This window comes from Sander vitreus, chromosome 3, assembly GCF_031162955.1.
Source record: "Sander vitreus isolate 19-12246 chromosome 3, sanVit1, whole genome shotgun sequence".
NCBI lineage: Eukaryota > Metazoa > Chordata > Actinopteri > Perciformes > Percidae > Sander > Sander vitreus.
The window spans coordinates 18,623,556-18,647,741 of record NC_135857.1 but is presented as its reverse complement, the minus strand read 5'-3'; the positions used below and the strand labels follow the sequence as shown (position 1 = coordinate 18,647,741).

Sequence of the window (24,186 nt, the reverse complement as noted above, 5' to 3'; positions counted from 1 at the left end):
TGCCATGTATCTCACCCAATGTTTTTTTGTCATCCGATTTCAAAACACCTGCACTGTGTGAGACTCGAGACTTATGACTGACACGCGGCCTACTGTGCCAACGAGGCTTAAAAATTGGTACATTGTGATTCATAATAGTTTGTGTTTAAGGGGACAATAAAGTATATTGTATCGTATCGTGTAGCTTAACTTGTTTTCATAAAACTAAATTACCCATGTTTTTTGAAAATGATTGGCTGTAATTTTAGTGTAGTATTTATTCTAAACTCTTAAATTATTTTACACATTTTGTTAATAGGACATTCAATAGAGCCCCAGCCGAAAAGAAGTGGTTACAAAAAAGAATGGAAGGGAGAAGATATAGACGGAGAGGGAGAGAGCACTTTGGTGAGCCAGAATACTCTGACTGCCTTGTTTCCGACTGATAGCAAAAGCTCTATTGACTGAAACTCTGTGTCAGCTGTTGTGCAGCTGCTCCAGAGTGCTAATAATAATACTTGCTCATTGAGGGGCACAGTATATACTTTGTGTGTGCCTATTTCAGTGTTTGTGGGTGTCCCTCAATCCATCTCTCCATCTTTAAAGGTGTGTATTACATTTGCACAACTGCGTGCCTCGGAACACACCAAAGCGACGAGACGTAATACGGCTCCATAACCGCAGGCAGCGCTAATCTGTATTGTCGGCCAAAAATGAAAACCAGCAGCTGATTGGACGAACGCGTCACGTGGGTCTTAGCCTGACAAGCCAGACCCACATCAAGATGTTGGGTCTGGGAACTCACCATTGACAGGGCTCAATCCAAGGGGCGGGATAAACGGTTGTCTTTCAAATTCCTACTGCACGCAATAGGATAGCGCTACAACCAACCAGAGCAACGAAGAAGGTAGCGAATCTAGTTGATAGATTCAACTTTTGCCGTATCTGGTCGGCAAAAACACATCTTCTTTTTTTAAGAATGATTTCAGTGCCATTCTTTGTTCTTTTCTCAAAGAAAAGCTTAACTCCAAGTCTTCCAGAAGACCGCTGTTCCCAGCAGCAGCAGCCATAAGTCCGCCCACCGACTCTATACACGATGTGATTGGCCTGACCAGAGTTTGGTTTTTCCAGCTCGCAAGCCAACGGAGAGTGCCTAGACCCCCATGGCTGCAAATTAAATTTGCTGCCGCTAGGGTGTGTCTAGATTTCTAGGCTACGTAGGTCTGGTTTCTCCGGAAATTCAAAGACAGACTGTCATGGTGGCTTGTTCAGAATACGATCTCATATTGTACTAAAATAGTTCACCGAAACGTGTTTCTGAAAACATTTTAAGCGAGAAATTGGCCATGCAGTTGCTGAATCTGTCTTCATTTCAGATCGACAAAGGTCAGTTTAAAAGATTTTCGTAAGATTTTGAGAGACTCACTTTTGAGTCACGCTCATTCTGCTGCCCGTTTCCGAGTTAGCAGTCTACCAATCAGATGGGTCATTTGAGTCCGACTGCCCACCCGCCGATTATACATGTCAAATCGGCCAAAATGAAGGCCAACGGCCCCTCGGACAGACAACAGCACGGAACACACCGAACAGACTCAAGTCACTGACCTCGCCAGACTGTCCCAACGGCCGATTTGCTTGGTGTGTCTCGGGCTTAAGGTGTAGTGTGTGTACCAGTGCATGATGTGAGTGAGAGTGTGTGTCTGAATGAGAGAGTGAGAGATAGAGACAGACAGATACAAAAAAGAACAGAAAAGAAGAAGATTTTGTGTGTATGTGTTTTTGGCAGTAAATCAGTATGCTAATGAGGCATGGTCTGTAATCCTCTTACAGCTAATCTCACTCAATCCCCCCAGTCCAGGCCTGGGCACTGCTCACGCATCCAGGCATGCCTGGGTGAACACAACCACACACACACACACACACACACACACACACACACACACACACACACACACACACTTGCTCGCTGCTCACTCACTGGCATGCTCTCTATTTTTCAAAAATACAAACCCTGTTTCACATATGCATAAAATGCATTTCTCTCTGTCTTTCAGCTTCTTTTTTTTTATCAATCATAACAGTCAATCTGGATTTAAATGCAAATGTATTCTGTCAATGTTTGTAAGGTCAAGTGTTGTGTGCAACCAAGTGTCTGCTGATTAATTCTTCGCCATTCAGTGTTTCCTCCACTAAGTGTTTGAACCATAGGGAGACTGTATAAAGTGTAGACTTTGCCCTGATTGTGTGTCATTAAAGCCAAGGTGAACTCTGCTATTTGCAGACAGAGGATGTTGGTCTGCAGCACGAATACTGATTACCTGCCCATGTCAAAGGACGTTATGTATGTATTTGTGCACGCGCATGTTCTGTAAATGCTCCCTTTTTTTTTTGCAGTCGGACATCACAAGCCATGTGGTCAGATGACTGTTTTTCTTAGTGTTGCCATGGTGATGCAGCAAAAGGTCACTCTGTGATGTTCTCTACCAAGACCTTGTGCGTGTGCATGTATGTGTACTTCTAGTGCAGCAGATTTCATTTGGCAGCAGACACCAAACTAGGCTGGGAATGTCGTCTCAACCAGAAAAGACAGCACTGTGTGTGTGTGTGTGTGTGTGTGTGTGTGTGTGTGTGTGTGTGTGTGTGTGTGTGTGTGTGTGTGTGTGCACGTGCGCATGCTTGTATGTGTGTTTGTGTCAGTGTGGGAGAGAGAGAGAGAGAGAGAGACAATGAGAAAAGAGAACAGACAGAGAGAAGTGTGTGTATTTGTTTGTATATGTGGCATTTATTCAACAGTGGCGCGCATGTGCACACACACATACGTATGCGTGGGTGTGTTTGTCTGAAAGAGCTATCTGCTGATACATGTGCGAATAACTTCACAACAGAATTTCTTACATAGCCACTTATACTGTGTGAGCCTGTATCGCTGCTTGTGTTTCACTATTAACCCGTATCTGATATGTCATTCATAATATTACAGCTGGATTAGAGCCTAATGCTCAGTGAGGAAACTCACACATGCAGCCACACACACACACACACACACACACACACACACACACACACACACTTAGGCACATACACAAAGAGCCTGCCTTCCCGACACCAGGGAGCTGATAAGGCATTCTTCTGCTACGTGTGGTGAATACTGCTGCATACCTAGTAATCGGTATGCACAGCACATCACGCTCCTAATGTCTCATCCTCTTCTACCCTCTCTCTCTCCATCAACGCCTCCCTTCTGCTGTCCCTCTTCTGCTTTTTTTTCTTTTCCCCAACCTCCCTTCCCCTTCACCCCCCTTTAGGCACTGTCAACCTCTCCCTATTCATGTCCACCCTCTGTCTCCCTGTAATCATTTCCCTCTTGATTTGTGTGTCTCCTTTCCTATCTACTCTCACCAAATGGCCATTTGCTTCTACTTAGCACCATTTCTTGTTTCCTGCTGTTTTTTGCCTTTTATCTGTCACCTCCTGGTGTACCCTCTCTGTGCAGTATATCTAGTCACTATGACTTTGAGTGGCATATCACCTTTAAATACGATGTTGAAACACTCTTTACAGATCTGTCTTTCACACCCTTCATTCTCTTCCTATCTCCATCTCTTCTCTGCAGGTATGAAAGAGCTCTCCCCCCCTCCTCTGAACCTGCGCCGTCTCTACACTGAGACATTGGAATGGGAGCCAGTGTTGATCATCATCTCTCCAGGGGCAGACCCGTCCCAGGAGCTTGCAGAACTAGCAGCAGAAACCGTGGGCAGGGACAACTATCATGAGGTAGAGAGTAACATAAATTAGAGAAGTCATAGCAGATTAGCAAGTGCAATGAAATATTTTCAACAGAATACCAAGATCTGGTCTACAGAATAGTATATTGTGCACCTAAACAGGGAAAATGAATATGCTACAGCTTGTTGAATGCTTGTTGAAACATAGTTTTGAGGCATAGCTCATGGTAATGTTCTGCCTGCGGAGTTCATCAATTGTAATACGTTTCAAGACAGCAAGATGTCTGAGAAAACTGCCCTTGCATTTGACACTTCTACACACCTGCAGTTTTTCAACATGTGGTTAATACAACAATTTAAAACAATGCTGGTATTATTGTATCTTTTTGTAATCATCAACAAATTCACTGAAGAGCCTAAAACAGCCAAAAGCCTAAAACTTGGTAGCCTCTGCCCCCGTGCCATAGAACTCTACTGTCGTTAAAAAACTATTGAAAACATATAACGAGTCATTCCATTGTTTAGCGTGACAAGTTCCTTCATTACACTTTGAGTTTTATTTTCAAAGGATTTTTTCACTCATCCTTCAAATTACTGTGACAAGATCGCTTGCCAAGTTAGAAAATGTAGCTAATATGTGTATTATCCAAGAATATTCAAATAATTAACAGAAAAACATATTTTTACTATATTCATTGTAGCTACAACTAATTATATTTGCTCGCAAACCCATATACGGGGAACTAAAGATGTACAGGCTGCGTTCCACTCATATGGGTGCTACATATAACATTACTCTAAGTCAAATCAGTTACATATAGATCAAATTATGAGATTATACATTATGAGTTACTAGCATCAATGTGTGAATACTATTAATAAATATCACATTGATTAACCCACTTTGCAAGTATTTAATTTACGTTTCTCCCGCTGAGGAGAGAGACAAATTCACATATTGAATCCGATTATCTGCCCCCTAACTTCTGAGAAATTACAATTTAGAATCAAATTTTCCATCCCACTGCTTCTGTTTCTCACCACCTACTACCTCCCCCACTACTCTGTCTGTCTAGATCTCCATGGGTCAGGGGCAGGCTGATGTGGCCTTGGCTACACTCAGAGAATGTTCACGAAATGGAGACTGGCTTTGCCTGAAAAACCTTCACCTTGTCACTATATGGCTACCGCTCTTGGAAAAAGTAAGTACTCTGTGTGTGTGGCATAGCCTTAGGGACAGGTGTTAAAGTGCTCATATTATGGTAATTTTCAGGTTCATAATTGCATTTAGAGGTTGTACCAGAATAGGTTTACATGGTTTAATTTAAAAAAAAAAACAACATATTCTTGTCGTACTGCACATTGCTGCAGCTCCTCTTTTCACCCTGTGTGTTGAGCTCTCTGTTTTAGCTACAGAGTGAGGCATCACACTTCTGTTCCATCTTTGGTGGGAGTCGCACATGCGCAGTACACAGGTAAGAACTACCAGCCAGTCAGAAGCAGAGTATAAGTGTGTGCCACGCTAGCAGCTAGGCGAGCATTATAACGTGTGTTACAAAGTGACGCACATTTGTCTCTGAAGTAAAGGCTGGACTACAATAGAGCTGTTTGGAGCAGTTTGTGAACAGTGTTTTCTGTTGGAGATGGTAAGTCCCTTCAGGGTGGACTAAAGGGCTTTTTTTCACTTTGTAAACCTCTAACATGCACAAAAAGGATATATAAAACAATAAAGGAAAGGGAAAAAGCCCAAAATCATAATATGAGCACTTTAACATTTAGCTGTGTATGTATGTGTGATTTTTGTTTTTCTCTGTAGTTTGTGGGTTTTGTTTAAGAGGGTTTGTTTAAAACAGTTAATTTTTGGACAGTAGCATCTAACAAGGACCCTTATTGATCAATTCAGGTTACTCTACAAGGATTCTGTATATTTATATCTTATGTTACAAGACTAAAGACTAACCTAACTCATAACATTAATGGTTATTGGTCTCCTCTGCCTGCGTGATGCATTTAACGTGAGAATGAGACCTATGCTTGCCTGGATGTGTGTATACTTTCCTACCTAAGAGGGGTTGTGCTGTGTTAAACTGACTCACCCAGCCGCTGTTTCGTCTCATGTTCCGAAACCAGGCCTGCTACCGTCACCAGCCGCCGTCATCTTCGCGCGCGACAGACTCCCAATCCGCCTTCCAGTGTCTCTCTGTTGAATTCTCCGCCAGCCTGCTCTCCGTGTTGTTAGTTCAGGTTTTAAAAGGTGTATTTACAAATAGTTGTATTGTGGGGAAACAAGAATAGTCTTTCAGCTTCTTTGTCTTCAACAGTCTTTTCCGTGTGGTAGCGCATGGTTTTCAGCGTCAGCTTGTCATCCATAGTGCTCATGTTGCTCGTCCTGTATGTGCTTGTGTGTCACATTACAGTAAGTGGGTTAATATGTGTCTTCCACTTGCTTTGTGTTTATTTGTGTCTGTGTGCTTTTCCTGGGATTCTGTTTAGTGCTGTGTCACTGTAGCAGGTCATATCTCAGTTGGAGGCACAGCTGTTGGCAGTGATTGGCCTATGCCTGCGTGTGTTCCCTTATCTGTGTGTGAGTGAGAGCGTGTTTGTGTTTTTTGTGTGACTTAAACCACAGCTCTCCTCTTCTACTTTTGTCCTTATACGTTCCACTCACCTCACCTCTCTCTCTTCTCTCTTCCTAGTATTTAATTTTGTATTTGTTTTCACCTCTACATCCCGGCTACATCCTTCATTTTCTCAACACTTCTCTTGTCCCCACTCATATTGCATAACAAAAACTCTCTTTCTGTCTGTCCCTCTTCTTCTTACTGTTTCATTGTCTCACTCTTTGGCCAGAAACCAATGAGGTTGCGGTTTCAGCAGTCAAGCTTGAAATGAAAAACTGACACAACAAGGGGAATGAGGGAGGCAGGGAGCATAGGAAAAAAAGAATGAAGACACGGTGGATGTAAAAGGAGGGAAGTAGGGAAAGTCTCAGCAGGCAGGTGGAAATTCTACCAAGAGAGGGCTTTGTTTTTGTATCTGTTTCTGTATCTGTGTCCATCTGCTCAGTCTTACTGTACCTCTCAATGTAGTTTCAAAATTTTTGCCATCTGTCTCTCCAGTCCTTCCCTCCTTCACTAAACCAGTTGGCTAGTTAGAGAGAGGAGAAGGAGGGAAGAGAGACAGCGGAGTGCGGTCAGTGTTGATAATTGAAGTTGGCAGTGCAGATGTCCTCTCATCCCTGTTTATTCATATTCTTCCACTTGCTCCCTTGTTTTCATTCTCTTATTTTTCACATCAACCACTCCATCATCTATCTTTCAATCTATCTATCAGTCTATTACTCTAAATGTATTTATGTCTGCAAATCACAATATAATGAAATAACATATTTTGATGCAGAGTTTTGTATCACAATAACTAAATGAAATACTGTCCAGAATCACATATATTGTGATATAATCATTAATGGTCAAATCATTGTGATAGGATTATATCAGGAGTTACTGTATCTAATCTCTAGTATGCAGATACAACTTTCCTTCAGCAAAAAATTGTGTATGTGTTAGTATCTATCTGCGTATGAGTGGTGTGTCTTTCGCACTCTTTGCATCTGAACTATATGGATATATTCTAACAAAGAAAGGTTTTCTTCTTTGTCAGTGCATCTTCTCACAATACTATAATTTGTTCAAGAGGAATTTTGGTTGACAGCGCATCAGACACACACACACACACACACACACACACACACTCCATGAGAGACAGATACGTTTCCTTCGAGGGTTGTCAGTTCCTGTGTATTTAGATTTTTTTGTGATCATGTGTGCTTCCACAAGAATGAGTTAGGTTTCAAATGATGCAGAAACACATTGATTACAATTCAATGTGTGTGTGTGTGTGTGTGTGTGTGTGTGTGTGTGTGTGTGTGCGCGCTTGTGTGTGAGTACCCAATCAGACCCTAAGGTGGAAGCATGCTATTTTTAACCACAAGTCTTGAGACAGATAGAGAGTGGGGAAGGAATGTAAAAAGAGAAGTGAGAGAAAGATAGCTGGGAATTGAGATGAAGAGACAATGATGGAGGCAGAAAAAAGAAGAGCTGCAGAGAAAGAGAGAGAGAGAGAGAGAAAAATATTTTGAAGTGAGGTGAATGGTTTATCGTTGTGGAGAATCTGTCATTGTGCAATGACTCTAATGGAGAAAGCATTACATTAAAAAACAACAAATACTATAATGGTTATCCTCCTTATATTATTTAGTATTTACTCTATTTTATGATGTAAACAGGATCCCCATGCAAAACAGAGTTAACAGCTCTCATTGGACCACACTGTATAAATACAGTTTGAGTGAATATACCACATATCCTTACAAAGATAAAAACTTGACGAAAGGTTTTACAAGGAAAAAAAACTATTGTTTTAAGTGGGGTTTTAGTTGCAACTCACAGTTGCTTAAATATCAATTTACAGATTCAAAATTTGTTTTTAGGGAATCTATGGAAGTCGGTGGATTATTCCAAAGTTACGAATTTGAAAAAGCGCAGTATAAAGTTATTACTCTACTCTTGTGTGAACTTTGTGGTTTGCACTTTTACCTCACATCAAGAAGGTCCTGTGTTTAAATTCAACCCAGCTGGCTGGGGTCTGCATTTGTTTATATATTGGGATAAACTCCAGCCCTTTGCCACCATAAACAAGAGTTTAGAAGCATCAGCAGTTTAGAAAATGGATGGACCTGTGTGGTACAGTGTCTGAACAATGTGTGCAATCAAAGGATCAAGTCTTTTAGTGTTCCAATTAATGAGTTTTATGCTTTTAAATACTACACATTGTGTGTGTGTGTGTGTGTGTGTATGTGTATGTGTATGTGTGTGTGTGTGTGTGTGTGCGTGTGCGTGTTTGCATGTGGAAATGAAGACCTCAGCTAAGAGCTGTATCTACAGACAGAGACTACTGCAAAAGTAGTCTGGTCTCATATAACTCTCCTGTGATGATCTCTTAATGTGTTCAATGTGTCTAATGTGTGTACTGTCCTTCCTCCACAGGAGTTAAATGTGCTACATCCTAAAGCAGACTTCCGTCTCTGGCTGACAGCTGAAGTTCACCCCAGATTTCCTCCCATACTGCTGCAGTCCAGCCTCAAGATCACTTACGAGGTACTGACACACACACACACACACACACACACACACACACACACACACACACACACACACACACACACACACACACACACACACACACATTCACCACCACACATACAGGCATAGAAACAATAACACCATAATACTCCTACAGTAGCTTACAATGAAGTTTATGTTGGGTAGCATTGACCCAACTCACCTTTACACACAAACATGGACCTTACATATTTGTGTAGGCACACTGTGCACAAATGCTCATTATCTGTATTGGTTTGTACAGTGGCCCTGAAGTGCAAATCACAACAGCAAAAAGAAAAACGCTACAGCAAATCATAAAACACAACGGCAAATAGGAAAACACAACGGCAAATACGAAAACACGACAGCAAAATAGGAAAACACGACAGCAAATAGGAAAACAGTTCAACAAATCATAAAACACAACGGCAAATAGGAAAACACGACAGCAAATAGGAAAACACAACAGCATTAACTTCTACCGGAAAAGGTAGGGCCTATCTAGCAGAGGACGGACCCTCCTGATTGGACAGACGGACTGTCTGTCTTTTAACAGGAAGGAGAGGTGAAAAACACGGAAAAGCGCCTACTTTTAACAGAGAGACAGTCCGTCTGTCCAATCAGGAGGCTCCGTCCTCTGCTAAATAGGCCCTACCTTTTCCGGTAGAAGTTAATGCCGTTTTGTTTTCCTATTTGCTGTCGTGTTTTCCTATTTGCTGTCGTGTTTTCATATTTGCTGTCGTGTTTTCGTATTTGCTGTCGTGTTTAATGATTTATTGAAGTGTTTTCCTATTTGCTGTTGTGTTTTCATGTTTGCTGTCGTGTTTTCATATTTGCTGTCGTGTTTTCATATTTGCTGTTCTGTTTTTCTATTTGCCGTTGTGTTTTTCTATTTGCTGTTGTGATTTGCACTTCAGGGCCACCGTAGGTTTAGTCTCATATACAGTGTTGAAAATATACAGTGTTGAAACTTTCAATTTCCCAAACATAGACTGTCACACCATCTCTGTGAATCTCTACAGAATCCTGTCACGTTTGTCTGAGCCCCAGTGGGCCATGTTACTAGGTTGCATACTCACATAGTGTAGGATGTGTATAAGGGCTATGTTTGTTTGAAATGTCATGTGTATTCATGGCAATGTGTGTGTCTTTTATCCTCTATATATTGGCTACAAATGCAGTGCAGCCACATATACTGTACATTTGTATGGCGATGCAGAAGCCTGCAGCTTGTGTGTTAGTGATGCGTGTTTTAGTGCTCAGTGTGTTTCTGGGAGTCATGCTCAAGGGGTTAGCTGCTTCGGCAGCCAAGCATGCTGCACAAACAGCCTCTCTCTCTTTTTCACTCTTTCTCTCTCACTGTCTCTGCCTGTCTGTCTATTTTTTCTGTTCCCTCTCTGAGACACACACACACACACACACACACGCACAAACACACACACACACACACACACACACACACTAGTTCATGGGTGAATGTATTGATATACTTTGTATTTATGCATAGGCGTCGATTTCGGTGGGGACGGTGGGTACGCGTACCTACCAGATTTCATCATGAGTCATTTTGTACCCACCACTTTTTTTGAAAACCTCAAGCTCAATTTAGTTTAAAAAAAAGTCCATAACACATAGAATTTTTGAGCGGCAGATGCCAAAAAATCCACAACAATCTCTATCCCCACAGGGCAGACACAGACACACACACACACACACACACACACACACACACACACACAGCCGCTCTGCTGCTGCGCTGTCGGGACATTCTGCTTAACGTGAAAAAGCCTAATGTACCTAAACAACGATCAATGATCACCAAATTTCGAATGCGAATCTGTCCCCAGCACATTTCAAACCAAACTGACGCCCATGTATTTATGCACACACATCCTGAACACATCCCTAGAGAAGTTACTGTAATACTGTATATCATCAGATATCATGTCAGAGCCAATAAGTCAAACCAAAAATAAATAGTATACATACAAACTGATACTCATAGCTTTTGTTTTTGCTAGTGTGATTGTTCTACGATTATACACAGCTGATCTGCCAGACTGGTGCTGGAGCTGATCCATGTGAAATATAATCTGTTGTAGTAGTAGTATTACTAGTAACACAGTACATGTGAACTTATATGACATTGCATGCCACAACCAACACACACACACACACACACACACACACACACACACACACACACACACACACACACACACACACACACACACACACACACACACACACACCATGACTTATTTTCCACACTAACCCCCTTATCTACAACCCAATTTTCAAAAATGGCTAGAACACAAGACTTCAGTGTAGCAAAAACAAATTTCCCAAGCTACAGTCTAAACTGTTGTATCCCAGTGACTATAACTCCTCCACCAAACCCTGAACACCTAACCCCACACTCGACTCCCCTTTGCAGTTTAATGTTGAAGCTTCAGAAAGTGAATATGTTTAGTGCCTTGTATTATACTTACAGTGCAAACCAACAGCTCAAACATAGAGCAAATATTGAATTATACAAATGTATTTTCAATGAAAATACACAGAACCATAAGGGAGTAGCTCAATGTAAGAATAAAAAATATCAAAAGGATAATTTAATAGTTAGTGTCAGTGAGTGAGAGTGAGTGAGAGTGAGTTATCATAATACTAATGTGAATAAAAGCTCAAGATGTACCTTCAGTGATGCACATGGGGAAACTGTTCTGCTGCAGCTGAAATGAGTAAAATTCAGACTGTGGATGTCCAATGTAAAAAAAGTAAGCATATTGCAAATACACTTATATCTACTGAACATATGTAGTGATTTTGCCAATTTTGGCCAATTTAGTAAATGTGCATTACTAGTTGTGTGTGTTATCAAAACCTCCAGATGGAGGTACCAAATGTTCAGCAAAGCTAATGATGTGTGAACTGATGTCAATTTATGCTTATTTTTTCTATTCTAAAAAGAACATAATGTTGTGAAATGTACAGACAATTGTTCACAGATTCAATATGTGCTGACTAATGTAGAGAATATACCAACTAAAGTACAGTATACCATTGGAACATAGGTGGTAATGGCTATTGGGTGTCCAACACTAACCAAACTATGTTTTTTTTTGTAATTATAAAACTTTAGAATCTAGATCTGTAAAAGCTTTTGTGTCTAGGTAGTATCCTCTTTCCTTTTTTTAACAAACATTCTGATAACCAGTCTTGCATTCTTAATAGGACATACAGTACATATCCATACATTGCTCTACAAACTTGTTTGTGGATGTATTGCAAATGTATAGGGGACAGCCAATTTCCTAAATCTTTCTACAGTTGCCAAGCACTAGGCGCTGTGTCTTAGTTGGTTAAAGCGCCTGTCTAGTAAACAGGAGATCCTGGGTTTGAATCCCAGCAGTGCCTTTTTATTTTTTATTTTTTTGTCCCATATCTCCTTACCATGCAGCATATATGTCTTGCACACATGTTCAATGTCTCCATATGCCTTGCCATTTTTCTGTGCTTGTATGACAGGACTATGTTTGGTCCTTGCAATCTGAAGTCGCATTGAACATTTGAATGTTGCAGGAGATTCCATCATAATAAAACCCTTTCTCTCTTCCCCTTCCCATCTATCCTTATTTACCTTGTCCCTTTCCTTTCTGTCTATTTGTCCTCTTTTTCTTTTCCCATCTACAGGCTCCTCCTGGGTTGAAGAAGAATCTTCTGAGAACATATGAGTCGTGGAGTCCAGAGCAGATCAGTAAAGGTTGGCTCTTCTCTTCTCTTGAACAAAGAAATTCTAGCAAGCTTGCAAGTTCTGGGACAGAAACCGAACAGCAGCAAACACAGCATTCAAAAGCATTCACGGCAGAATACAGCATGCTTAATTCTCCTCTCAGTCTTCTCTGTTGTATGTTGTTTGATGAATAATAGATAACTGCCCTCAAGGTTTATTGAGCACGGACACTGATAATGAGTGCTCATTGTAGTTATTTTGGTTGTGACATGCTGTCTATTGTGTGCAGGAGGCATCCTGGCCAGAGCCCAGTCTTTGTTCTGTCTGGCTTGGTTCCATGCTGTCTGCCAAGAGAGGCGCAAATACATACCACAGGTAAAATACACAAACACTCCAATGTAGACCAGAATGGTCATAGTTCTATAATTTCATCTACTGTAGTATTAATTGAAAAAGAGGAAGAATACAGCACTTGTTTAAATGTTGTAATAGTCCTGTATGCAGAATGAAGACAATGGCATAAACAGACAAACTAACCAGCTCCTTATTCCCTTCAAATGTTCCTGCCATTGAATTAATGTTTTTTTATGAATGCTACTAGCATTAGACGCTGTCGCATATAGATACTTAACATCGACTGTACAGCATAATGTGCTTTAATGCCCTTTGAAATCACAAACTTTTGGTAGTTTTTACTTGTGAAAACCTAAATATGTATTTACACACACTCATATTACCTTATTTCCACACAGGTACATAATTAGTGGATAAAATAAGTTTATTTGATATATCACCTTTTACAGACAAAGTGCTTCACGTGATAAAAATGGTTAAAATACAGTAAGACCCAAACAGTAAATGAGCAAACAGTTGTACAGGATGTACAGTTTATATTCACAGCACACATCTAAACATAACACAGCTATACAAATGCATGATTTATTTATTTCCTGGGCAGCTAATGACAATTACAAAAACCATACCGATTGATATTCAAAGAGAAGAAGTTACACAGATATAGAAAGTCATCGTCTTGAAAGGGTAAAAACCTAACCCAGAGTTCACTTTTCTTTGTCATCACTGTGCTGTGCCACTGGCAGAGTCTTTGTTTGTGTATGTGTGTGTATGGCTATGTATGTGTGCATGCAACTGTGAATATACTGTTAGTCTTCGTAGTAAACTTGCCTGCTGGTCAACACGCACATGGAAACCTGATTGTAGACCAAAGGTTTTGCACTTATTAGTCAGGATAGGGGAAAAGTCCTACTGTATGATGTCATAAACTGTCAAGAGATTTTACAAAAGAGTAAACTGAAAATGGATTTTATTGACCCACTGCATATAGTAGTTACTATTATTTTTAAACTGACGTGTATCTCAGCTTTAACAGTCTAACAGCAGCTCTAAATAAAGCAAAATGGTGTGTTTTACCTGTGCCAGAATCAACTCAAGATGTTTGAAGACTGAACACAGTATTTCCTAATTTTGAACAACAGCTCTATTAATAAATCATTAGAAAACCAGACTATTTATTTTGTCATTTGCAACCTTGGAGGTAGAAATGAATCAGCCTGTCTCCCTACCTAGTCTCTCTCTCTCTCTCTCTCTCTCTCTCTCTCTCTCTCTCTCTCTCTCTCTCTCTCTCTCTCACACTGAATCTCTGGTGTTTTTATTTGATATGGTAATGTCATTCCTCATCCAAGAACATGATCGCCTAATTATTCAAAATCACAGCTACTTTCGTCCACTCGACCATCGCTTACTCTCTACTCTCTTCATCTGCTGCCCTTTCTCCTTTTGTCATTTATTCTCTCCCTGTTTTCATCCTTTTTACATGCTGAAAAGGCAGAAACAAGTTCATTTAAAAAGACAGAGGAATAGACATTGAGAGGCAAAGGGACGGAAGAGAAAAGAGGAGATATGAATATGCAGAGAGACAGACAGGTTTTCACATGTACAGCCTAAATAAAAGAAAGTGTGTGTGTGTGTGTGTGTGTGTGTGTGTGTGTGTGTGTGTGTGTGTGTGTGTGTGTGTGTGTGTGTGTGTGTGTGTGTGTGTGTGTGTGAGGAAGATCAGGGTTTTTGTTTGTTTGCCATAAGAGAACAAAAGAGTGGCTAATTGTGTCTGGTGAACTACTGTAGGTAGCTCACTATTCCAAGTGCTCACAAAGTAATTGAAAACATGTGCACACACAATCAATAAACACACATAAGCACACATACACAGTCATCTTTAAAAGACCCATACAATGAATGAGACTATATTATATATAGACTATATAGATAGATAGATACTTTATTCCTAAGATTTCCTTCGGGATGAATAAAGTATCTATCTATCTATCAATCAATCAATCAATCAATCAATCAAGACTTTGTAGTAGAAACATGCCCCACTACCTGTGAATACACAGTCTAGCACAACATTACTGAACAAACAACATATACTTAATCATTCAAAGAATTACTGAACATGCCTACACACGTTTCCTCCACCCCTCACCTCATCCACCTACAGCATCAGTGGGCAGATTACAACTGCTGATTGAATAGCAGTGAAGTGCAACAAACACACTAACTGAGACTGCCTCACACTCAATTATTTTTTAACACTTGGTGGTCAATGTTGTTATACTGTGTGTGTGTGTTCTGTGTGTTCTGTTTGTGCATATGTGTTGTTGTCTGATTGCAGCAGTTTCTTTCCTGAAGCCTCAGTGCTATTGTCTTCACTCCCTGTAGTTTAAAGCAGTGTATAATGTCTCTGTATTTGCAAAAACTGGACTGATCTTAATTTTGTGATTTACTCACTAACATTATGACAATATAACAATTATTATTATTATACATATTATAACAACTTGTGACCAGACGGTAAAAGTCGAGGAAGTGAATAGTAGTCTAAATGTAGTATCCTTCACTGAGCAGCTACTGGGGATTTCCCTTCTACAGGTTATTAAGGAAGTTTATATTGGGGCTGTATTACAAATCCTTCATTGTGTTGGATTACTGAAAGGTATCAATGAGTGTAAATGTGTAATATTTGAGCTGATCATTACAGAGGCAAGTAGATGTATGTATGTTTTAATGGTCTCGAGTATTGCCTATACACACAGTGGATAGTTACCCTAAAAATGAGAGTCACAAGAGAAATTATATTAGATTGAAAGATATATCAACGTTCAACACACTCTTAACTGATAAGCATTCGGACAGGGAATATGTGTGAGGGATGATACTTTAATCCTCAAACACTATGTGTGATGAGAGATTACTGTTTGGTTGACAAATTCTAAAAGTAACCCATTAGTACTTGAGCTTGTGTCTTGTACATGTAGTAAAATAAATATATTGTAATGTTTGTGCTTATTCCCCCTCCTCTGTGCTTTATCCAGGGTTGGACTAAGTTCTATGAGTTTTCTATGTCGGACCTCCGTGCTGGCTTTGAGATCATCGACAGACTTTTTGAAGGTAGGAGGGCTGGTAACAAACATTACAATGCAGTGGAGAGCTCTGCTCTGTTTTATTATTTGTTATTATTTGCAATAACCTCTTTAATTTAAACTTCCCCTGATAGAGCATGAGCTGCACGATGCAACATTTGCATTTCTATGCAGTGCACATGTAATCCCTTCATTGTATCTCCCCGTCTTTCTGAATGCGTGTGTGTGTGTGTGTGTCTGTGTGTGTGTGTGTGTGTGTGTGTGTGTACGCATACACGTTAGCCTACGTTAGTGTTCTTTTGTTCTGTGTGCACTCATTACATATGTTTATAGCTTTCTTTGTGTCTGTGTCCAAGGGGGTAAACCTTTCCAGTGGGAGTTTGTCCATGGCCTGTTGGAGAGTGCCATATATGGTGGACGGATTGACAACCCCTCTGACCTCCGCATCTTACGCTCCTACCTGGAGCAGTTCTTCTCTGCACGTCTCCTCTCGTCCTCCATCTCAGCTGGTCAGAGAAAGAGCAAAGGAGGAGCTCGCTTCTTTCCATCTCAGATCAGCCTCCCGAACTCTTGCTCAGTATTGGTAGGTTGTCAAGTTGACACAGTGGTGTAACACATGCAGTTAGCAAGCACACATTTTATTTTGAAGTTGCAGGCATACAGTAGGTGGTGTATGTATGGCTCGCAAAGATTTTCAAGAAATTAATTGCCGCAGAGAAATAAAAGGAGCACTATTTTTTTCTTCTTCTGTACTTTAAAGCTTAAGCTGCTGGTCCTAGGTTTACTTTCAGAGAAGCAAAAACAATTCAAAGAAAGGGTATGGAATTAATGCAGCCAGCTTTTCACTGACTGGATTTACTATTGGTGGTTTGGTCAGTATTGAAGTTATGTTAGCTTGATTTTAAGTTGGTTTATAAAGTAGCCACTACAAATAAATCCAATTAGTTAGCCTCAAGTTTACACAATTGGTTTTGTTAGTCTAATGCTTTGTCGTCTGTTGATGCAGCTTAGTATACACAAAAAATAAGGGGGCACATGCCCAAAACTGTTCATAAGATGTCTTTTCATTTGAAGTACAGTACAAACAACACACTTAATAAAGGACAATATAGCATTCATTATGCTATACTCCCACATTGCAATCTAACATGAATGCTTCACGTTTTTACAATTTCAATATAGTGGCGTGGAAATGTGTCTTGGAGCCATTATAAAAAATAGGCAGCATGGTCACATTCTATCTCTCTTTATATGGGCAAGTGGGTGCATTTCTGTGTGTGACCTGTACAGTATCTGTCTGTGTGTCTTCCCAGGACTATCGCAGCGTAATAGAGAATCTCCCAGAGGATGACAGACCTGCATTCTTTGGTCTGCCTGCCAACATAGAGAGATCCTCCCAGAGAATCATCAGCTCTCAGGTGCACCCACGCACACACACTCGTACACATACAGCTACCTGCTTTTTCCCACAAAGACATCACACACCACCACCACAACCTCCATCACTTCCTACTAATTACATAGGTGATTACTCTACCAGAATGTATGTGAAACATAGTTGTGTGGCATTGCAGTTTTTTGTGTTTTATCAGTATAAACTCTGTGTATGTGTGTTTGATTGTGAGTTAAAACATAATAATAATAACTTTTTTTGTATAACACCTTTCACACAAAGTTCTTTACAATAAGGAAATTGCTTGACATAAAATTAGCATAAAAACAGGGAATCATTGTAAAATAAAAACAGGTATAGAATACCATAACTAATGGTAAATATGATGGCAAATAAAACACACCTGACAAAAAATACATAGAATGCATAAAATCAAGTAAAATACAACATTTTAAAAGAAAGGAGTGGTGGAGAGGCGAGTAGGATTTCAGTTTTGTCCTCGTTTAACTCTAAGAAATTATTGCTCATCCATTTAATTATTGTCAAAAGACAGTTATGTAATGTAGTATAGCTGAAGAATCATCTGGTTCAGCAGAACTCATATGTGTGTGTTTACCCTTCAAACAAACTCACAACCCCAGTCATGTTGCGGGGAACCACCTCCATTGTGGAGACATAAAAGCAGTTTATTTTAGGGTCAAGACTTCAATTTAAGGTTAAAGCATTTTATCAGACAGCCATCCATTTCCATTTATTTCACTATCAGATAGAATTCACTTTGCTGAGACGTAAAACAAGGTTTAGATGTGTAATCCATCACAATGAATATCATGTCTGTTCTTATTGTTGTCAAGGTTATGTTGATATTGTGTTTGTAAGTGTAATCTGATTTTAAAAAGTATACTGCAGCAATAATGTAATGTTAACAAACAGTGTAATGTTCAACAGTCTTTAAAAAGGGAAAGGACGATTCATTTACAGAATTACTCGCTAAAAGTTTGAGGTTAGACAAGTAAGTAAGTATAAAGCTGAGGGTAGAGTGTCTCAACCTTGAATTTGCTTGACATGCAGACAGGGTCACCAAACGTGTGCGCCTGATATTTTTTGGCTTTCTGTCTGTTTACATGTTGTCATGAATAATTACTATTTGTGAGTGTGAGTGTGTGTGTGTGTGTGTGTGTGTGTGTGTGTGTGTGTGTGTGTGTGTGTGTGTGCGTGCGCGCGCACACGCGCGTGTGTGTGTGTAGTGTTTGATGGTCACTGCAGATTCTGATGTAACTCAACGCAACACACTCTCACATATGCACCTAATGTGTTCTTTCACTGTTGTGTGTATGTGTTGTGCATTTGTGTGTGTGTGTGTGTGTGTTTAAGAGAGGGAGAAAGAGAGATTGTTTGGAAGAGAAACAGGATGGCGTGTGAAATATGCAACATATAACATTCATTCACTATTTTTCATAACAGAACATATACCTCTTCGTGGCAATATAGCAAAAATGAAAGGGAGTGATGATCTCAGCAAATATTTAAACCAAGCTGAACCATTACAGCTTGTGTATACAGTCCTTTTGTGGGTGTTATGGTTATAGTGTGGTTCTGATCCCTGGAACCACCAAGCTAGTTTCACACAACTCCCACAAGGCTGTGTGTGTGTGTGTGTGTGTGTGTGTGTGTGTGTGTGTGTGTGTGTGTGTGTGTGTGTGTGTGTGTGTGTGTGTGTTACAGTTACAAGGGTCTTTAGGGAGAGGAGAGAGAGAGAGAGAGAGAGAGAGCATGAACGTGACAAATGACAGCAGGAGGGGAGATGATCACAAGTCGGGGAGATAAGTGGAGAGAGAGGCACAGTAACACACACACACACACACACACACACACACACACAAGGGAGCGTGTTGGTGGATGCCATTTAAAAAAAATGCATAGGCTCAGTGGGAATGACCTAACATGGGTCAGAGGGGTCCTAAATGTCTACAGAGGATTCCCTTGGGCCTACAGACATGTGTTCTTATGTGTAATGCAAATGATGAGTGAGTATTTTGAGTATAAGTATTGACTAGCAAGTGAAAGTGTATCCTTGGGATATTATCCTACAAACAAATGTGTTTCAAGAAGGTATCTTTTCCCCCATCTTATCCGAATAAATGACCTCTGAATGTACTTTTGTTCAGTGATAGCTCCATTATATAACTGGGTATAATAGCACCCGTGCTTGTGTTTGTTACTGCTCAGTAGATGTCTTTAGTGAATGCCATCTGAGAAATAGTCCCCTGATAAAAAACCCTGAACCACAATCCTGGATTACATTGAATTATAAGTGAAAGCCTGAACTAAAATGACTGCACCCAGTGCGATTAAAACTGTGCTCCCTTGCACATAAACATTGTCTCGTAATTCTTTCTTGCCAGTTGGTTATTACGGTAAATGCAGTTGCTGCCTGGTTGTCACTGGTTGAGATAAGAGTAAATCTCGACATATTAAAACCCCAATATATTTTAAATCTCCATCCTCAACTGCCCTTATTTTTTACTGCTGTCAGGGTGAAGTTCTAGATTAGCTATCTAGTGTTTTATCCCCTCCCCCGCTCTCTCTCTCTCTCTCTCTCTCTCTCTCTCTCTCTCTCTCTCTCTCTCTCTCTCTCTCTCACACACACACACACACACACACACACACACACACACACACACACACACACACACACACACACACACACACATATATGCACACTTTCCCTCCTGAGCAAAGAAGATAAAGCAGGTGTTAGTAAAGAGTTCTCCTGGACCAAATGAAAGCCATTTATCAGACACTTTGCCTTCCCCACAACAGACACACATGTATAGAAACTCACACTAATGCACAAAACACACACACTGCAGTCATGATAAAAATACTATCCAAGACTCTAAGCCCGAAGCTAACCATGCTTGATTAGGTGTGTAAGAGCTGTTAGGAATTGTGTTTGGGGTTTGAGCTTTTTTCACTTGTAATATTCCAGGATCTGAAACAGTGTTGACTGTCACTGGAGAGTGTAGCCACTAGTGATGTCAATGGCATTTGATTACAGTATGTCAAGAACTAACACAGATTTTTCTTTTTATGTCATACATTGCTTTTGCGTGAAATTAGCAAATGTGAATATTTATTCTATTTACATTTTGCAATATTTTCTCTAGAAGACAGGGGTGATTTAGTAAATACCACACATAATTTTTTTGTATAAATTGTGAGCTTTTTATCATTATTCAAAGTTCTACTTCTAATTATATTAAGGGAGTTGCAAAGAATGACCATTTATTTTTGGACGACCTTTTATAACAGGACCTGTCTCATAAATAAATGGAACACTCACTGCTAATTTAGGAAACAACTGTGACATTTCTACAACACCTTTGCTAAATTAATTATTTTTTTGTTTGTTTTTAATTTATTGACTCACAGGTGATTTCCCAACTGCGTGTCCTGAGCCGCTCAGTAGCAATAGGTTCAAAGTTCGACAGGGAGCTCTGGTCGAATGGACTTTCACCCGTCCTTTACTTGTGGAAGAAACTCAACCAGGTCAGTTCTTTTTTTCCAGTTGATGTTTCCTACATTTCTTATTGCTTTCCCTGAACTGAAAACTCTCCAGCCAGAATGAATCCCTATGCTAAGCTGCCACTACATTTCAACTTGATTAAAAAGTTTAAAGATCTCTCAGTATGTGACTCTTAACCTCAAGTCCTTAAATTGGAATAGCAATACTGTGTTAAGATGCCTGGAGATCATATCATTATCTCCACATCACTGAAATTAGTGATTTACTTTTGCTGTCAAAACCTCAAACTCTATAATTGCTACATATCTTATACCATTTGTCATATAACTCATTATAGTACCTGCTAAGTATTTAGAAATAGATTCGTAAATCGTTTTTGTAGTTCTTTTCGAGCTTTGACAGTTCCATGCTAGTCTTTATTTGTATGTAAAACCTTGTTTTAACATTGCCCATACAGCAGCAACTTGTCTGTGAAAGCTAATTGAAAATTAGTAGAGTCTAATTGAGCACTGTGTGTGATAGCCACTGGCTTGCCTTGTCAGGCAGCACTGCTGTGTGCGGTTGCTTGGAGACCGGCACCTTTTCAAATGAAAAGGACATCTACCTCTACATTAAATAATTTAGCCACCATATTCCCGCTCTCTCGCTCTGCCTCTTTTTTATTCACTCTCATGCCGTAAATCACACATGCTCTCCCTCTCCTTTTCTCTCATTTGTGCCTATTCCTCCCTCTCTCTCTTTCTCTCCCCCTCTTCCCCTCTCTCTCTCTATCTCTCTCTCTCTCGTGCTCTCTCTCTCTCAGTCCCTTGCAGGCAGAGTTGTTTTGTACCCACTGAGAAGAGAATGATTGACTGTAAATTGTTGCCATTGTATCACCAGCTAGCTTCCCATAGATCACAATCTACCTCTGACTGCTTTCAATTAACAGGCCCTTTGTCGTCAGCTAACCCTCTGTGTTTGACCATCAGCTAATGTGTGTTCCCCGAAGTGTTGCGTGTGCGTGCGTGTGTGTGTGTGCGTGCGTGCGTGCGTGTGTGTGTGTGTGTGTGTGTGTGTGTGTGTGTGTGTGTGTGTGTGTGTGTGTGTGTGTGTGTGTGTGTGTGTAAAGGTTGTTGTTCAACCTAAGTGTGCGTGCATGCTTTTTGTATGTATGGCCATGTGCATTTCTGCGTCTATAAACTCTGTGTGCATGATTTTGTTTGTGTGTGTGAAGATATGTATGTATTTATTTTGACAAATCTTTATGTAGTCTGGATCGCGGGAAGGAGCAGAGACAGTCTATTTGGCTGTTAAGTTACATTTTTGAATACAGACAACAGCAGAGCTGTAGTCAAGCTGAATCCCGCCCTACCAGCTTTTTTATTTTTTATCATTGTGTCATTTATCTTTCGCTCTCCATGTCTCCATTTCTCCATCGTCACAGTCCTACCATCTTACTACTACTACTCTGCCTCTTACTGAGTAGATGCAAGGTAAACAAAATAGGAATCAGGTACAGAGTGTGATATCTGCAACAGAATACAACAAGATATCAGAGTGTGTGCATATTTGTTTTTTTATCTATGTATTTGTGTTTGTACACAACTGTAAACAGGAACACCAGTGTTAACTAATATAAAGAAATTGCCCCCTGGTTTGCACTGCAGAGAGAGAGAGACAATTCCCCATTTGGTTGCATTTTAAAAGTGTGGACGAACCAAGAATGGTAGAATTTAGTTTATGTATGCTAAGTTAAGGAAAATATACAGTCGTAAGGGAGGAAATCATTTAAAAGAAAACCAATAGCATGGTGATGCACAGCAGCAGTTACAAAATGCATAATATGTCTTACTCTTAATAATACTATGGCTGTGCTTGTGTGTAGCCACCAATTTGAGTAGACTGATAAGTTAATGTAATGCTAACAAGGCTCCAGCGATATGAGGGGCATAAAGCAATGCTAGGACAATATTATACAGCAATCCTTGAAGCACTATAGCCCAAGGTAAAAAAAAACTATAACTCTTAGTTAATTAGAATGAGGGTCATCTAGTTATATTTGCTGCATCGTCTGTAGATAAAGCATGGATTTCTCGCTTCCTTCAGCACAACCTTTTATCCCCCCTTTTTTTAAACGTGACTCTAGCAATCTATCCGTCTATCCTGTCAATATGCCGATATGTCTTTCTGTCTGTCTACTGTCTATCAGGGTTCTACTCTGATCCACCAAAAAGTGGCCCCACCTACAGAAGGCCAGGGATCACCGGTCCTGTCATTTATCGCTCTGGAGCAGTTCAACGCCATCCGCTTGGTCCAGGTGTGTTAGATAACCAGTGCTCTTAATAACTACAAACATTTTACTTCAGAAATGATTGCTACCCCTGCATTACATTGTCAAAAAGGAAAACATTGTCATTGGGTGGTGTTTAATGAAAATTTGTAATTTGGCACAACGTTTATCAAATAGCATAGGGCCCGTACTTTGCAATACTGTGTATTGTGTAATATGTTAAAATGTTAAGAGTTATGGAAAATGGGCTTCGCTTCATAAAAATGCATGATATTAGTGTGAATCATGAATAGTTAGGTAATGTAATTCATCTTCTCCTGGACTGCTCATTTTAAACTGTATGTCTGTATGTAACTTGTTATTCTGGATACTGAATACTTTCCTTAATGCAAGACACTACTTGCATCTGATTTCTTTAAGACAGCAAAGTAATCAGATGAAAATAAGAAGCCCTATCAGTCAATCACAGTGCTGGTCATAATGAACCAGTTCACAGCAATCAAATGGCAGGATGTCAAATGACACCCCAGGTACCAATGCACTAAAACTTTGGCACAGTATGTAAACGTAACTGTAAGTGTTTTCACAGAGCATTCACCAATCCCTGGCTGCACTGAGCAAAGTCATTAGAGGGACCCAACTGCTAACTCCTGAAGTCCAGAAACTGGCCACTGCCCTGCTCAATCAAGAGGTAAGAAAGGAGAAAGAAGGAAGGGGGGTAAATGTGAAATACATTGAGATACATATCATTTGTATTTTCACAGTGTGAAGTGAATCTTTCTCTTCACTATATGGTTTTTGAGGTGAAGTGTAAAACCTTCCTATACTGTGATGAAGTTGAGACCACAGGAGGATGCATACATATGCGCTATACAGAGCTGACTTGTAGTCATCTAGCAAACACTGCATGTGTCCTCGTGTGTGTCCCCAGGCTTAGATGAGGATAAAGGGGATAT

General features: G+C 40.1%; 1 protein-coding gene and 1 non-coding gene across 5 annotated transcripts in view; both read left to right on the top strand.

The window, feature by feature from the left end:
* The window catches only part of dync2h1 (dynein cytoplasmic 2 heavy chain 1), a 108,178-nt gene that overhangs the window by 73,676 nt on the left and 10,316 nt on the right, over positions 1-24,186 (top strand). For all 4 annotated transcript variants that reach the window (XM_078246350.1, XM_078246348.1, XM_078246349.1 and 1 more), the window contains 11 exons: positions 3,593-3,753; positions 4,781-4,906; positions 8,750-8,860; positions 12,560-12,629; positions 12,889-12,974; positions 15,992-16,067; positions 16,396-16,622; positions 17,353-17,457; positions 20,868-20,984; positions 23,150-23,257; positions 23,820-23,921. In XM_078246350.1, the coding sequence (XP_078102476.1) occupies positions 3,593-3,753; positions 4,781-4,906; positions 8,750-8,860; positions 12,560-12,629; positions 12,889-12,974; positions 15,992-16,067; positions 16,396-16,622; positions 17,353-17,457; positions 20,868-20,984; positions 23,150-23,257; positions 23,820-23,921 (1,289 nt within the window). The remainder of the gene's footprint in view (positions 1-3,592; positions 3,754-4,780; positions 4,907-8,749; positions 8,861-12,559; positions 12,630-12,888; positions 12,975-15,991; positions 16,068-16,395; positions 16,623-17,352; positions 17,458-20,867; positions 20,985-23,149; positions 23,258-23,819; positions 23,922-24,186) is intronic.
* trnat-agu (transfer RNA threonine (anticodon AGU)) lies at positions 12,210-12,283 on the top strand. Its single transcript has one exon. It is a non-coding gene; the product is annotated as a tRNA-Thr (tRNA).